Here is a 13,921-nt window from a genome sequence, read left to right as displayed (position 1 = left end):
CAAAGCAATGAAGACCCAGCACAGCCATAAATAAAAAAATAAATAACATTTTTTTAAAAAAAGAATCCACCTGCCAGTGGAGGAGACACTGGCTCAATCCCTGGGTCGAGACAACCCACATGCCTCGGAGCAAGTAAGCCCATACACCACTACTGCTGAGCCTACGCTCTAGAGCCTGGGAACCGCAACAAGAGAGTAGCCCCTGCTCTCTGCAACTAGAGAAAGCCCAGGGTCAACAATGAAGACCCAGCACAGCCTAAATAAATAAATGAAATGAAACAAAATTAAGAGATAGCCCACAGAATGGGAGAAAATATTTGCAAGCTATAAATCTGGGAAGGGACAAGTATCCAGAACAAAGAACTCATACAACTTAACATAAAAACTCAAGTTAAACAACAGGTTAAGGGCGGACCTCTGTGGTGGGCCAGTGGCTAAGATTCTGAGCTCCCAGTGCAGGAGACTCTGTTCACTCCCTGGTCAGGGAACTAGACCCCACATGCCACAATAAAGATCAAAGCTCCTGAGTGCCCCTTCAGTCAAATTAAAAAAGAAAAAATGCAGGGATTTCCCTGGTGGTCCAGTGGTTAAGAATCTGCCTTCTAATACAGAGGATGAAGGTTCAGTCCCTGGTGGGGAACTAAGATCCCACATGCCACAAGGCAACTAAACCTGAGTGCTGTAACAAAGAGCCTATCCACCAGAATGAAGACCCAGCATAGCCAAAAAAAAAAAAAGCAAATCAAAACCATGAGATTCCAGTTCATACCAACTAGGATGCCTAAAATAAAAAAGTCAGATGATAAAAGTGTTGGTGACGATATGGAGAAATTATAAATATTACAGATTGCTTGTAGGAATATAAATGATAGTCACTATGGAAAATAGTGCAGCAGTTCTTCATAAAGTTAAACATAGAGTTACTAGGTAACTCAGCAATCCCACTCCTGGTTATGTACCCCAAAGAACTAAAACATTTTCACAAAAACTTGAACACAATTGTTCATAGGAGCTTTGTTCATAATAGTCAAAAAGTGAAAATGAATGAAATGTCCATCAGCTAATGAATGGATAAATAAAATATGGCCTATCTATACAATGGAATATTATTCAGTCATAAAGAGGAACATAGTCCTGATCCGTGTTACAAAACAGATGGACCTTGAAAGTATTATACTAAGTGAAAGAGGCCATACACATATTTTAACTGAATCCATTCATATGAAATGTCCAGAATAGGTACATCCATAGACATAGAAAGCAGATTAGCAGCTGCCTAAAGCTATGGGTAGTGAAGAATGGGAGTGACTATCCCTTTTGGGATGGCAGAAATGTTTTAGAATTAGATAATGCTCATGACTGCACAACTTTGTGCTTATACTAAATCCCACTGAACTGTGTATTTTTAAAGGGTGAAGTTTACACTAAATGAATAGATCTAAAAAACAAGAGGAAAAATATTTTTCCATGATGATCAGTGGTGGGACTTCCTTGGCTGTCCAGTGGTTAAGACTCTGCTTCCACTGCATGGGACACAAATTTGATCCCTGGTGGGGTAACTAAGATCCCACATACCCGTCAGGGTTGCCCCCCCCAAAATTATGATCAGTGAGGGGATGGACATCATGCTAAAAATACAATATGGAGAGAATAGCCCACAACATCTGTAGAAAGGACTGAAGCAGACCTCTGAGACCTGGATTTTTGCCCCAAGGAAATGGAGGCTTAGTCCAACAGTGAATAGATGATGGAGCCAGAATTAATACCCAGGTCTGTCAGCCTATGAGCCCTCTGCTTACAGCTTCTAGCCCTGTACTGATCCAGTAAGTAAACCATTGGCTATTGTGGCTACCAAGCTCTTGAAATGTGGCCAGTCCCAATCAGGATGAGCTGTAAGGGTAAAATACCCGCTGGGTTTAAAGATAGTATCATAAAAAGAATGTAAATTATCTTAATAATTGCTTTATATTTATTATATATTGAAATCATACATTATATATTTAAATCATATATTGTATTAAATAAAAAATAAAGATTAATTTCATCAGTTCTTTTTACTTTCTGAAATGTGATTACTTAAACTGTTAAACTACATATGTGACTTGCAATACTCTTCTATTGGACAGTGCTACTCTAGAGTATTGGTCCCCTGGGAGCAGGGTAGGAAAAGGATGATATTAATTTACCCCTGAACTAACACTTCACTGAACATCCTTGACCGAACCAGCCTAAAGCTGATTACAAGGGGTCCTGGGAAGAGGGGTGGCGCTTGTACCTTCACTCCTAAAGAAAGGAGGGAGGGAATGGGTGTATCCCTTACCTCTGGGCAATAAGAATCCTCACTAGATCCAGATGTATCTGTAAGTCTGTAGCTAATAAAGCTATTGGCAAAGCAGGGCGATTTAAAATGGCAGAAAAGGGCGGGCATCTTGTGTCTTTTGACTAGATTTACTATTTAAGGAGAACTCCAAGAAATAACACCTTCAAAAGCTTCATCATCTGATGCAAAATACATTTCATGATTGCAGTTCAGTCAGATTTGAGGAGTGGGCTGTGGTGGGGTCAGAAGAGGGTCAAAAATTGCAACGTAAACTCAAGGAGAGAAGAAACTTGGTCAAGTTTATTCTTGTTTTCTTAGTGCCTAGAACAGTGCCAGTCACACAGCAAGCGCTTCTTAAATATTTGAATGAGTTAAGATGCAAAATTAGGTGGATGCGACGGTGTGTTTTTCGCTGGAGGAGGCCTCCGGCTTTTGTCCAGTGTCAAAGGAGTCTAGGCCGCCAAGGGGTTAACAACCACTTAATACCGACAGGGACGTGAAATTTATTTGAAATCAATGTCAAGAATTGGTTGTTCTTATTCTGGGGAGTAGCCAGACCTCGGCGTCTGGAATGATCTACGTGCTTAAAAATATCACTCGCCACCATTTTCTCCAGGTAATTTTCCATCCCTGCCCCCACAGTCAAGGGGGGGAAAAAAAAAGTAATTCCGCAACCCTACCTAGCTTTAGGAAAAAAAAAGAAAAAATTAATCGGTACAGGAACAAATCTCCAGGCACCGCCAGCGCAGCAAAAGAAAGGGAACCAAGCGGGCCTCGGGCGCTGCCGGGACCCCAGCCCCCCAAACTTTGCCAAGTTGCGGGCGCCGAGCGCGCCCGGAGGCGCGGGGCGCGGCCGCGGGCGGCACCGCCCCCTGACGCCCGGCCGCGGCGCGCCGGGCCGCCCCCTCCCGGCCCCGGCCGGCCCCGCTGGCTCCGCTCAAAGTTTGCGGCCGCCCCTGCGCCCGCGCGCCCGCCCGATGTATGGGTGATATACTGCAGCGGGTGTCAGGGTGAGGGACGGCCATATTTGCCGGTGCGGCCCGAGCCGTCAACAACAAAAAGTGCGCGGGAGCTCGGCGGGCGCACGGACGGGCGCACGGACGCCGGGACCACCTCGCCGCCGCCGGGTCTCGCCGCTGCCGCCGCCGCCGCCGCCGCCCTCGCGGGCCGGGCCCCGCTGCGCCCCGGCGCGCCCCGCCGCTCGGGGGGATGTCTTACAAACCGAACTTGACCGCGCACATGCCCGCCGCCTCCCTCAACGCCGGTGAGTGAGTGCGCCCCGCGGGCCGCGCGCGCCGCGCCCCAAGTGCAGCCAAGTTGGGGGCTCGCGCGCCCGGCCCCGGCCCCGGCTCCCGGGGGCCCGCGGCGGCCGGGGTCGGCGGGCACCGGGTCCCGGCCCGGGGCAGCGCGGCCGCCGCCGCCATGATTCCGGCTCCCGCGCTGCCAAAGTTCGCGGGTGCGCCCCGCGCCACGCCGGGCCTCGCGTCGGGCCGGGGCCGGGGCCCGGGTCGCGGGCGGCCGCTGCGGTCCCCCCCACGCCGGCGGCCGAGGGCTCGCGGGGAGCGCGGCGAGCGAGGGCGGGGGAGGCTTTCTCGGCTCCTTTTTCCTCCGGCTTTTGGGCGGCTCGGCGAGGGCCCCTGCCGGCGGGAATCGGGAGCGGCCCGGCCGCGCTGGGAGCGGGGCGCCGGGAGCGGGGCGCGGGGCCGCCCTTGGAGACCTGGGGGCAGACCCGGGCGGGGGGTCCAGGCGGCACGGGTGCACGTGAGCAAGGCCGGGCCACGCGCAGGCGGCGCTGCGGGGCGGCGAGGGCGCCAGGTTGCAGCCGCCCCCGAGGGCGCGGGGCCGCTGGGGTCACCGGCGGTGCAGGGGAGGTGGTCTGTGGATTCCCGCCCGGCCTGGCGTGGGGGAGCGGGTGCCCAAAATGGGGCGCACGGGAGGTCCCCTCAGGCGTGCGCGGAGTGAGAGAAGTTGGAGAAGACCGGGGGCTTCGGAGTTGCCTGCAGGCGGAGGGCGGGGGAGGCATTGCAGCTGGGGTCCCGCATCTTGGAGCCCCCAAGTCTGGGTTTAGAGGGGCCTCCTGCAGGAGCCGTGCTCTCCCTGCCGGGGGTGAAGCTAGGCTGTCCCAGGAAACTCCTGCATAAGTTGTCCGGCAGCTTTAGGCTGAGCCCGGGGGTCTTGCCCCAGAGACTGGGGCGGGGGCGGAGTGTGTGTGTAGGAGGGGGCACACGGGGTGTGTGTGGCTGGTGGTAAAATTTTGGGGGTTCGTAGGTGACTGACTCTGTCCCCTCTCACCGACGTTCTTCTCCTTTAGACTCTTGGTGGGAAACTTCCAAAAAAGCGAGGTGCATGGAGGTGGGGGTGGAGGCAGGGGCTTGGCAGGGAGGAGATGGGCCTCGCTGGTCAGAAATGCCACGCTGGCAGTTGGCCGAAAGTTTTGGGCCTTGTCTCCGAATGTTGACTCCGTAACTCCAAAATCTGAAAGGCGCCCCAGAAAAGCACTAAGTGTATATGGCATGTATGTATATACCTATACATAGGTATATATAGGTGTGTGTGTGTATATTTAACTTCTTGGACAGAGATTTGGGGATTGGAAAGGGTTAAGACTCAGAGTGTGGATGGCTGTGGGGGTAGCTAGTTGAGTTGGTCAAGTGTGGACTCTATCTGAGCCCCAAGAGCAGAGGCCCCTATTTTCAGCTGAAATGTTCTCATCTCTGGGGTCTGCACACCTTAAGAGGCAGGCTTTGTGGCCACAGTGTTTCTCACTGCCTCCCTCATCTGACTCTGGGGTGGGATGGGTGGAGGGTCTTGCTGCCGGCCCAGGTCAGCGGGAAGTCTCAGGCTGCCTTGGTGCAGTTGAGACAGGGGCCCTGAACCTGGCCCTTCGGGGACTGGGGTCCCAGAGGGAGCGAGTCACCCGCTTAGGCACCCTGAAGCCCTGCTCTGGGCTGGCTAGCACCTGTGCCCAGATTGTCTTCCTTCTCCTGTGGTGAACTCCAGGAGGAGCGCTGAGGTCTCCAGATCTCTGGTGTTTGGGTGAGGGGCCGCCCCCCGCCCCCCCACGTGGACCCCTTTAGAAAGCCCGCATCTCCCTGTGCCATTTGCATCCAAGATGGACTCTCAGCTGCCGCTCCTCCGGCTTCCTTGTCATCATCCCTCACGCCCTCCAGCCCTGCCTCCTGCTCGCGAGTTGCCAAGCCGCGGCCTGGCCGGCGGTGGCAGTGGCGGAGTTAGACAAAGCCCCCGCCTCCCCGCCAGAGAGCCCCCCCAGGCGCCCCAAGTGGCGGGAAGGCCGCCAGCTCCCCAGGCCCGGGCCGCTCTTTGTCTGGCGTGGGGGCGGGGAGCCGCGCCTGGCCCCAGGAGCTGCTGGCCTTTGCCAATCCCTCCCTCGGCTCAGGGCCCTCCCTGGTCCCCGCACACTGCGCACATTGTCTGCGATGCTCCGAGACGACCGCGCTCACGCCCTGTCTGGTTTTCTCCTTGGCCTTGGGCAGCCGGACCGCCGGCCCTCCCTGCGTCTGCAGGAAGCTGTGGGCATGAGTGGAACTTGGGGCCCCTCTACCAACTCTTCCCAGGGCCACAGACACCCCCCTCTGAGGAAAGGACTGGCTCAGAGTCGGGGTCGCCTACCACATCACCCAGGTTATAGGAAAGTCAAGCTCTGGGCTCTTGCCTGACTTCTCCTCCACCCTACCTCCACGCCCGCAACCCATTCCTTTTCCCTCTCTCAGGACCTAACCCCAGCACCGTGGAGGAGCAGGTTCTAGAGCCTTTAGACATTCTGTTGGGAACCATTACCTCAAACAGATGGAGAAACTGAGAGGCTCAGAGAGAAAAGGCCATGTCTTAGGTCACGTAGCCCAGTATGGCGCAACTGGCCTGGCTCTCAGTCCAGACCCTTTCCTGTAGGAGAGAGGATGGGTCAGAGAGATAAGACATACAGAATATAGTAATAGGAGGAGGAGGGCAGGAGGTGGGACAGAGAATGCACTCATTTCCTGCCCAGGAGCTGGAATCTTCTAGATGCCTTGAAGTGCTGAGCAGTGCCATGGACCCCCTCCCCCCAACCCACTCTTGCCTTTAGCATCCCAGCCTTACAGAGAGAAGTGTAAGAACTTGCAGTGGTCTGGACTTGAACCCTGGCCTGGGGCAGTGAAGCCTGAGCTACCCAGACCACACTCACCACCCACATCAGAAGGCCAGGAAATTGGGGTTCTGCTGATGTGGTGAGGCGAGCTGGTGGGGGGGCACCCGCTACATTCCCTTGCTCTGGCCATTGCACACCGATGGTTGCCTCAGGTGGAGGTCACAGACGTGAGTGAGGTCACAGACATGAGTGTAGTTCTATAGCACAGGTGTGTGAGCAGCCCTTTTTAGAGGCATGGCAGCTGGGTGCTGTGCTCAGTCCCCAGCTTAGAGGTGGCAGAATCTGTGTTTCCTGCCTGGGCATCCCATGCTTGGGCATGAATCTGGGCCCCATTGGAGAAATCCAGGGCCAGTCAGGTTGGGTACAGAACCGTCCCCAGCTCCTGGACAGAGGGACAGGTGTGAGGTGTTAGCCTCTTCTGTGCTGTGTGGCCTGAGGGCAGTGCCCACCCTCTCTGGTCTGTGTTTCACTCTCTGCAGTGAGGGGCTCCAGGGCCCCTTCTAGCTCCAGCAGCCTGAGCCCCTGAACTTCCTTCCTCTCCCGCCCCTCCCCTTGCCCACACCAGATGAGCAGCTGGTCGGTTTGGCTGGCCTGGCACCAGCTGTCCATCCCCGGGGCCAAGTCTGCAGAGCCCGCTGTGTGCATGAGAGAGAAAGAGAGAGAGAGACCGTTTGGCTCCGGGGGCAGCAGGCAGAGGGGAAGCTGCTCTCAGGCCAGGCGTGGAGGCAGGCGGGCCGCTGCTGAGGAGGGCTAGGTAAATTCTCCATGGTTACCGCTGTTTGTAATTCCGCAGGACATCCTTTACCCGCTAATGGCCACTTGGACGCCATTATGGGTCTGCGTGCTTCCAGCTACTGAGCTGGAGCTGGAATATTCCCTGCTGCGGACCTCCCCATCCCCCATCCAGGAGACTTCATTCTGAGCCAGGCCCTGGCCCCACGTGGCCCCTCCGCCAAGGGACAGCATCGTCCAGTGTGGCAATCCATAAGTCGGGTCTTACTCCTCCCCTCTGGGGGCATAAGCCATCCAAGCATAGATTCAGACTAGCATGAGTCTGGTCCCCTCTTTGGAGAGGAGTGACGGGAGCTCAGAGAGGTAGTGGGACTTGTCCAGGGATACACAGGGTGTGATGTGCTCTAGATTCCTGACTTGGTGTCCAGTGGGCTTCTCATGTGGCACTAGTGGTAAAAGACCTCCCCCCCCCCCGCCCCGCCCCGCCAATGCAGGAGATGTGGGTTTGGTCCCTGGGTTGGGAAGATCCCCTGGAGGAGGGCGTGGCAACCCACTCCAGTGTTCTTGCCTGGAGAATCCCATGGACAGAGGAGCCTGGTGGGCTACAGTCCTTGGGGTCACCAAGATTCAGACATGACTGAAGCGACTGAGCACACACGTGCACCAGTCCCCGGCCAGGGTTGGGCCTCAAAACTCCAAAACCGTCCCGTCTTCCTCACTGTATAGTCCAGCAGAAGTCTGGGCACACAGGAAGTCTTAGCCCGAGTGTGGACCAGCCTAAGTAGCAGGTGGGCTCTTGTGGCAGCCATGGGTCCCTAGGCTATCAACCTTTGAGGCACAGGACCCAGGGAAAGGGGACTTGAAAGGATTAGGCTGAGAACGGCAGCAGATTTCCTCTTTGCTCCGAGTCTTTGATGGCATGAATGGGAAGGAGCTCTGTGATTGATTAGCAATGTCTGCTGGGGTGGGGGGTGTGAAGAGTAGCGGTCTGTTAGCTACTTTATACTGTCAGTCATTTAGGTCAAGTGTCAGCCGCCACCAAACTAGAGGACGGGAGGAGGGTTCTCTGTCCTTGGAGTCAAAAGACCATTGTTGATGGCACTTGAGTCCTGGGCAGGGGGACTCAGAGTCCTTACAGTGGCTTTGGCTATAGTTAGCCAAGGCTCCTGGATTACTGACTTCTGTCTCCTCCCCCACAGCTGGGAGCGTCCACCCACCCTCCACTAGCATGGCGACGTCTTCACAGTACCGCCAGCTGCTGAGTGACTATGGGCCGCCATCTCTAGGCTACACCCAGGTATGGCAGCGGGGGTGATGTGAGGTTGGTGGGGGGGACCCTGGGGGCGGCCTGGGCATGGAGCGGAGGCAGTGGAAGGAGTAGAAATGATGGAATGGCGTGGTCACCCCAGCTTCCTCAACCCAGGGCCCTGGCTGGGCTCATGTTCGGGGCTCAGGGCCTTGGAATGGAGAAGTGGCAAGAGGTTCACGGGGATCACCGAGTGACAGGAAGGGGTGGGAGAGTCCAGAGATGCTGGAAGCCCCAGGAGCCACAGTTCCCATTGGGGCCACTACCCCATATGTGTCCCTGGTCGGTCTCCTCAGGCCTGGTGCCTGGGCAAGTGAGGTCTGGCCTGGACTCTGGATGTGAGCTTAGACAGAGGGGAGGGGACCCTGTTCCCACTCACTCGCCACAAGATCACGGCCCCAGCAGGGAGGATGGGGCCTGTAGCCTAGTGGAGCCCAGGTGGGTTCCATCAGGAGCTGGTGGCCCCTGAGTTTTACACCTGGTTCCACTGGTCAGAGGGATGTGCCCCGCCCCCTCCACCCCAAAACTAGCCGAGACTGACTTTCCCCTTCGGGTTGGGGGGCCATCAGTGGAGGCAGCCTCTGCTCCTTAGGAAGTGCTGCCTCGAGGTTGTGGCGGGGAGGGGGCGCCTGGGCCACCAGCTGGAAGATTCTCTCCCATGGCTGCAACGTGTTCCGAGGTCGCCACGGAGGCCGGCCCTGCTCTGGGGATGAGGTGGCGGCTCAAGCCATGCCCCGCCAGGCCCTCCTGCCCCCGGAGGGGAAGCGGGTGGGGGCGAGGGCCCCCCTGAAGAGGTGGTGGCTGGAGGACAGGGCCAGGCACAGCCTGGACAGACCCTGGAGCGCCCCAGCCTTGAGGCGGCGGCCAGAGCAGAGGAGGCAGGACCGAGGGGCCCAGAGGAGGCGCCCAGAGGACGCCGAGGAGCCAGACAAGGAGAGGAGGAAGGACCGAGAGGCCAGGAAGCAGAGGCGGCAGAGGCGGGGGGAGCAGGCGAGGGCCTCCCTGGGGGGAGGTGGCCGGCCTGATGCCGCTGTTGGGGGCGGGGAGGCCCGAGTGGGCTGGTGGGAACTCGGCCTCACTGATCACTGTGTTTGCTGGGGGCAGCTGGAGGGGGGTCTAGAAGGAAAGGGTTTCTGTGTGGTGGACCCTGCCGGTGTGGGGAGGAGGGATGAATCTAAATACATTCTGGGCTGTGTATGGGTGGCCTTTGGCAGTTTTTCTAGTCCTGCTGACCCCCAGGTGTGGCGTCCATCTCGGCCACTCACTCTGGATCCCCAGCTCTCCCGGGCTCACTTGCCTAGCCATGGCTCCTTCCAGGAAATTCTCAGTGATCACCTTTCTGTCGACTTTTTTTTCCTTATTTGAGATGATCAGAGGGCTTTCTGGAGACTGCTGGGTGGTGGCCTTGAGTGTACAAGGACAGTAGAGAGGGCCGACTCCCTGGTCTGTAGTTGTTGCCCAGAGGGGACGTGCCTGGCTAAAGCAGAGGCAGCTGCCCTGGGAGTCTGGGCTGGGCCGCCCTCCCTCCATCCCGCTGCCTGTAGGCCCTGTGCCACTGGCGTGCAGTGGGGTCCTGACCGTGGCAGTGGGGTCAGTTTGGGCGCAATCCTTCTGAACTCTTTCCTTGCTGATTCCAGGGCGCTGGGAACAGCCAGGTGCCCCAGAGCAAATATGCTGAGCTGCTGGCCATCATCGAAGAGCTGGGGAAGGAGATCAGACCCACCTACGCGGGCAGCAAGAGTGCGATGGAGAGACTAAAACGAGGTAAGTCATGGGCCCTGGACTCCCCTGGAGGGTGATGCCTTTCTGCTGGCTGACCCCCGGCACTGGCTCGCTACCTGTCTTGAAAGATCTTTTGGGGAAAACGGAGTGTGGCAGACAGACGCATCCCCTACGGCACAGGGGCTCTCCTTTTGTTTCAGTGTGACTGTTGAGGCAGCATGAGCTAGGCTGTCCTGGGGATCTGAAGGGAAGGAGCTTGGCAGCCAATTGTCAGACGAGGCATCTGAGAAGGGAAGCCCCAGGACTTCCCTGGGGGGGTCCAGTGGTCAGAACTCTGCGCTTTCACTGCAGGGGGGTGCAGGTTCGATTCCTGTGGGGGAACCAAGATCCCATAAGCTGCGTGGCCGAAAAAAAAAAGCCTTTGTACCCAGATCCTGCAGCTCTGCCTCATGCCTGCTTCCCTCCCGCTGGCTGACTCTGGTCCTGGGAGCCCCAGGCAGCCCAGTACAGTGGGCCCCTCCTCTGGGGGAGGCCAGTGACCCGGGGCCACAGGGGCCCACATTGCCCTGTGCTGTCCTCTTTGGAGCGGGGCCGCGAGGAGGGGTGTGGGGCAGAGGGTGAGAGCGCTTTGAAGTTCTTTCGTGACTGAAGAGGGCGGGCGGGCGGGAGGCTGGTGTCACCGGGAGAAAGGGACTCACGTGAAGATGTGACTGGCCAGCTGACTTCAGAAGGCAGTGAAATAGGTTGGTTGCTGCTTCACGAAGTGAAAGGGGAGTGGAGAGGAGAAAAGGATTCCTATTTTAGAAGGTGGCAGTTCAGAGCATGGTGGCTTATGTGCGAATTTAATTTTAGGAGGGTTTTTTTTTTTTTTTTTTTAAGGTTAGAGAAGCAACTTTGGAGAAAAACAAGAGAGGGGAACATTCTGTGGCTGTAAATCTGGGGCGTGATGGAGTGGGGGGTGGCGCGGCGGTAGTCAAGCCACGGCTCCAGTGATGGGCAAGGCTGGCTGAGGACAGGTTTCTTCCTTCCCCCAAAACAGTAGCTGGTGGTGACTACCTATGTGAAGAGACTGATTGCAAAGCTGGGATCAGAGAATAACAGGCATCGGTGTGGGGAGGGGAGGCTGGCAGTAGGGCCTGGAAGAAGCCTTGGGGGAGAGTCCAACCGCAGGGGTCAGGGGGGCATCACTCCGCCCGCAGTCCTGGTAAACTGGAGTGCTGGTTACCTGACTGGGCATGCCTGCGGAGACGCTGTCTGACGGGCTAGCTGCAGCCACCCAGCAAAGCTGGCAGTTCAGGTCAACACGTGGATACACCTAGCGACTGGTGCAGCACGCATCCTGGGTGAGCACCTAGTCCCACAGTTGCCTTCACCAGTAGCTGAGAGAGCTTGCTAAGTTTACATCATAGCAAGAAAGGAGGGTCCTAGGGCATGGGGAATCAGGCACCAAGAATGCTGTTTGCGTTTTTATTGTTATTCTATTTTTTGGCTGCACCACGCAGCCTGCAGGATCTTAGTTCCCCAACCAGAGATGGAACCCACATCCCCTGCAGTAGAAGCGTGGCATCTTAACCACTGGACCACCAGGGAAGTTCCTATTTGTGTTTTTTGTTTTGTATTTTGGTGCCAAAACCTGAGAGTGAACTATTTGTGGTTTTTAACGATGGAAAAAAAATCTGTGACATGTCAAAATTCTGCGAAATTCAAACTTCAGAGTTTAAGTAGAGACTTGTTGGAACATGATCACACCCATCGCTTGTGTAATGTCTGGGCTCTGTCTTGGTATGATGGCAGAGTGGAGTAGCTGTGACAGTTGGCTGTACATACGCCCTTCACTGAAAGTCTTCAGAAGCTCTGGGGAATAAGATTTGTGAGGTGGGGATACCTGAGTGACTTGGGGTGTCATTCCTAGGGCCCTCTCGGGGTCAGCTCTTAGAAGGAACAGATTCTTGGTGTCGATTAAAATGAGGTAAGTGTTTCATGAAGTTTAGTAAAGCCAAAACAAAAACAAAACCCAAACAAACGATAACTCCCAAACCATAGTGATAAAAGATGAGGGGAAAATCAAATCATAGATGGCACCAGTCCCTAGCGGAAAGGATAAAGCAATAGACCAGGGTAGACTGAGTGAGCCTTCGTCTTGTGCCCAGATCTGGGCAGGCTGCCTGACACTCCCAAGTCCTTTGTAGAATTTAGGAAAAATAATGGTTTGAAAGCTCCATAGTGGGCTTCCGAGGTGGCATTGCTGCTGCTGCTAAGTCGCTTCAGTCGTGTCCGACTCTGTGCGACCCCATAGACAGCAGCCCACCAGGCTCCCTCGTCCCTGGGATTCTCCAGGCAAGACCAGGTGGCACTAGTGGTCAAGAACCTGCCTGCCAATGCAGGAGAGAAAAGATGTGGGTTCGATCCCTGGGTTGGGATGGTGCCCTGGAGGGAGGGTATGGCAACCCTCCAGTATTCTTGCCTGGAGAAACCCGTGGACAGAGGAGCCTAGAAGACTACAGTCCATAGGGTTGCAAAGAGTCAGACACAACTGAAGCGACTTGGCCTGCAGTCTCCGTCACGGGTCCTCGCTTAAAGAACTTGGGTGGAGACACTTATTCCTGGCATCTGGATGGTAACATGGTTTGTGTAGAGAGTAATGTCAGGAAAAGAGAGCTTGCTGGTTTGTCATCTTGAGCATGGGAAGAAATACTTTTAGGGAGATGTGACGAAGAGTGTTGGCTTTGAGGGATAGGATGGGGTTTGGGTCGTAGAATGCAGGTCCCACGTTCTCTCCAGTCTGGGGTTTCTGCAGCTGTTTGTGGAAAGACTGCTCTCCACTCCTGGAGCTGGTGCTGCCCTCTGACGCCCATCTCTGCTTCTCTTCCAGGCATCATCCACGCCCGAGGATTGGTGCGGGAGTGCCTGGCTGAAACGGAACGGAACGCCAGGTCCTAGCTGCCTTGTGAGCCTGGAAGGTTTTCCAGCTTCTTCCCGGAGGAGAAGTTATGGTTCACCTCCCTTGTTCAGATGAAACTTTTGTTTTCAAAATGGTTAACCAGTTCAGTTTCTCCTCCCCCTGCCCCTTCCATGGTTCACTTAGGCTCTGAATCTACAGTCTCTTTAAGATTGAGGAAAGATTTTGCAATTGATTAGGAGTTACATTTGAAATAGGAACTTCCCAGATGTTTGTGGTTTTGTTTTCTTTTTTTAAAAGCATTGATTCAAAAGATGCACGTAGAAGTTACCTATCTTACAGCAAACTAGTTTTGACTCTAAGATACCAGTGTCTGGTTTTCTTTTGAATACATTTATGTTAACCCAGATTGTTCTGTATTCCTTTTCACAAGCTGATACAACTTGAAGTTTTTTTTTAGTAGTACGGACTTGACAGCACACTTAACCTAGTAGCCAGTCCCCTTGTTTGCCATACGGTATAGATTCTGCTTAATGTAACTTCTTTTTTGCTTAAGCATATTTGCATGATTATTAGTGCTTTGAAGTCCATTCTAAAATGCACAAGTTATAAATACAGAAGAAAGAGCAACCTCCCAAACCAAACCTAACAAGGACCCCTGAAATTTTTCCTAAGACTGTATGTAGATTTCAGTTCTGCCTTTTCTGAGGGTTGACCCAAACATCTGGAAGAAAATGGAACTGTTTGTGTCTTTGTATTTATTACTTGATGTAATAAAGCTTATTTTCATTAACA

General features: G+C 54.9%; 1 protein-coding gene across 8 annotated transcripts in view; it reads left to right on the top strand.

Moving 5' to 3' along the window:
* The window catches only part of CDK2AP1 (cyclin dependent kinase 2 associated protein 1), a 29,080-nt gene extending 15,159 nt beyond the window's left edge, over nt 1–13,921 (top strand). For 2 of the 8 annotated variants that reach the window (XM_081540355.1, XM_081540356.1), the window contains exons 3-5: nt 8,399–8,496; nt 10,143–10,269; nt 13,100–13,921. In XM_081540355.1, coding sequence (XP_081396481.1) covers nt 8,428–8,496; nt 10,143–10,269; nt 13,100–13,167 — 264 coding nt within the window. In that variant the 5' untranslated portion in view covers nt 8,399–8,427 and the 3' untranslated portion in view covers nt 13,168–13,921. Of the gene's footprint in view, nt 1–2,279; nt 2,937–3,286; nt 3,585–3,622; nt 3,637–8,398; nt 8,497–9,205; nt 9,496–10,142; nt 10,270–11,729 lie in introns of those variants that run through there. The other 6 variants (XM_081540354.1, XM_081540353.1, XM_081540351.1 and 3 more) reach the window with 6 other exon arrangements.

The sequence above is a fragment of the Giraffa tippelskirchi genome, chromosome 11, assembly GCF_054371585.1.
Source record: "Giraffa tippelskirchi isolate mGirTip1 chromosome 11, T2T-mGirTip1v1.2.pri, whole genome shotgun sequence".
In the NCBI taxonomy this organism is placed as follows: Eukaryota; Metazoa; Chordata; class Mammalia; order Artiodactyla; family Giraffidae; genus Giraffa; species Giraffa tippelskirchi.
Note: the sequence above shows the minus strand (reverse complement) of the source record. Positions and strands in the feature narration are given on the sequence as shown.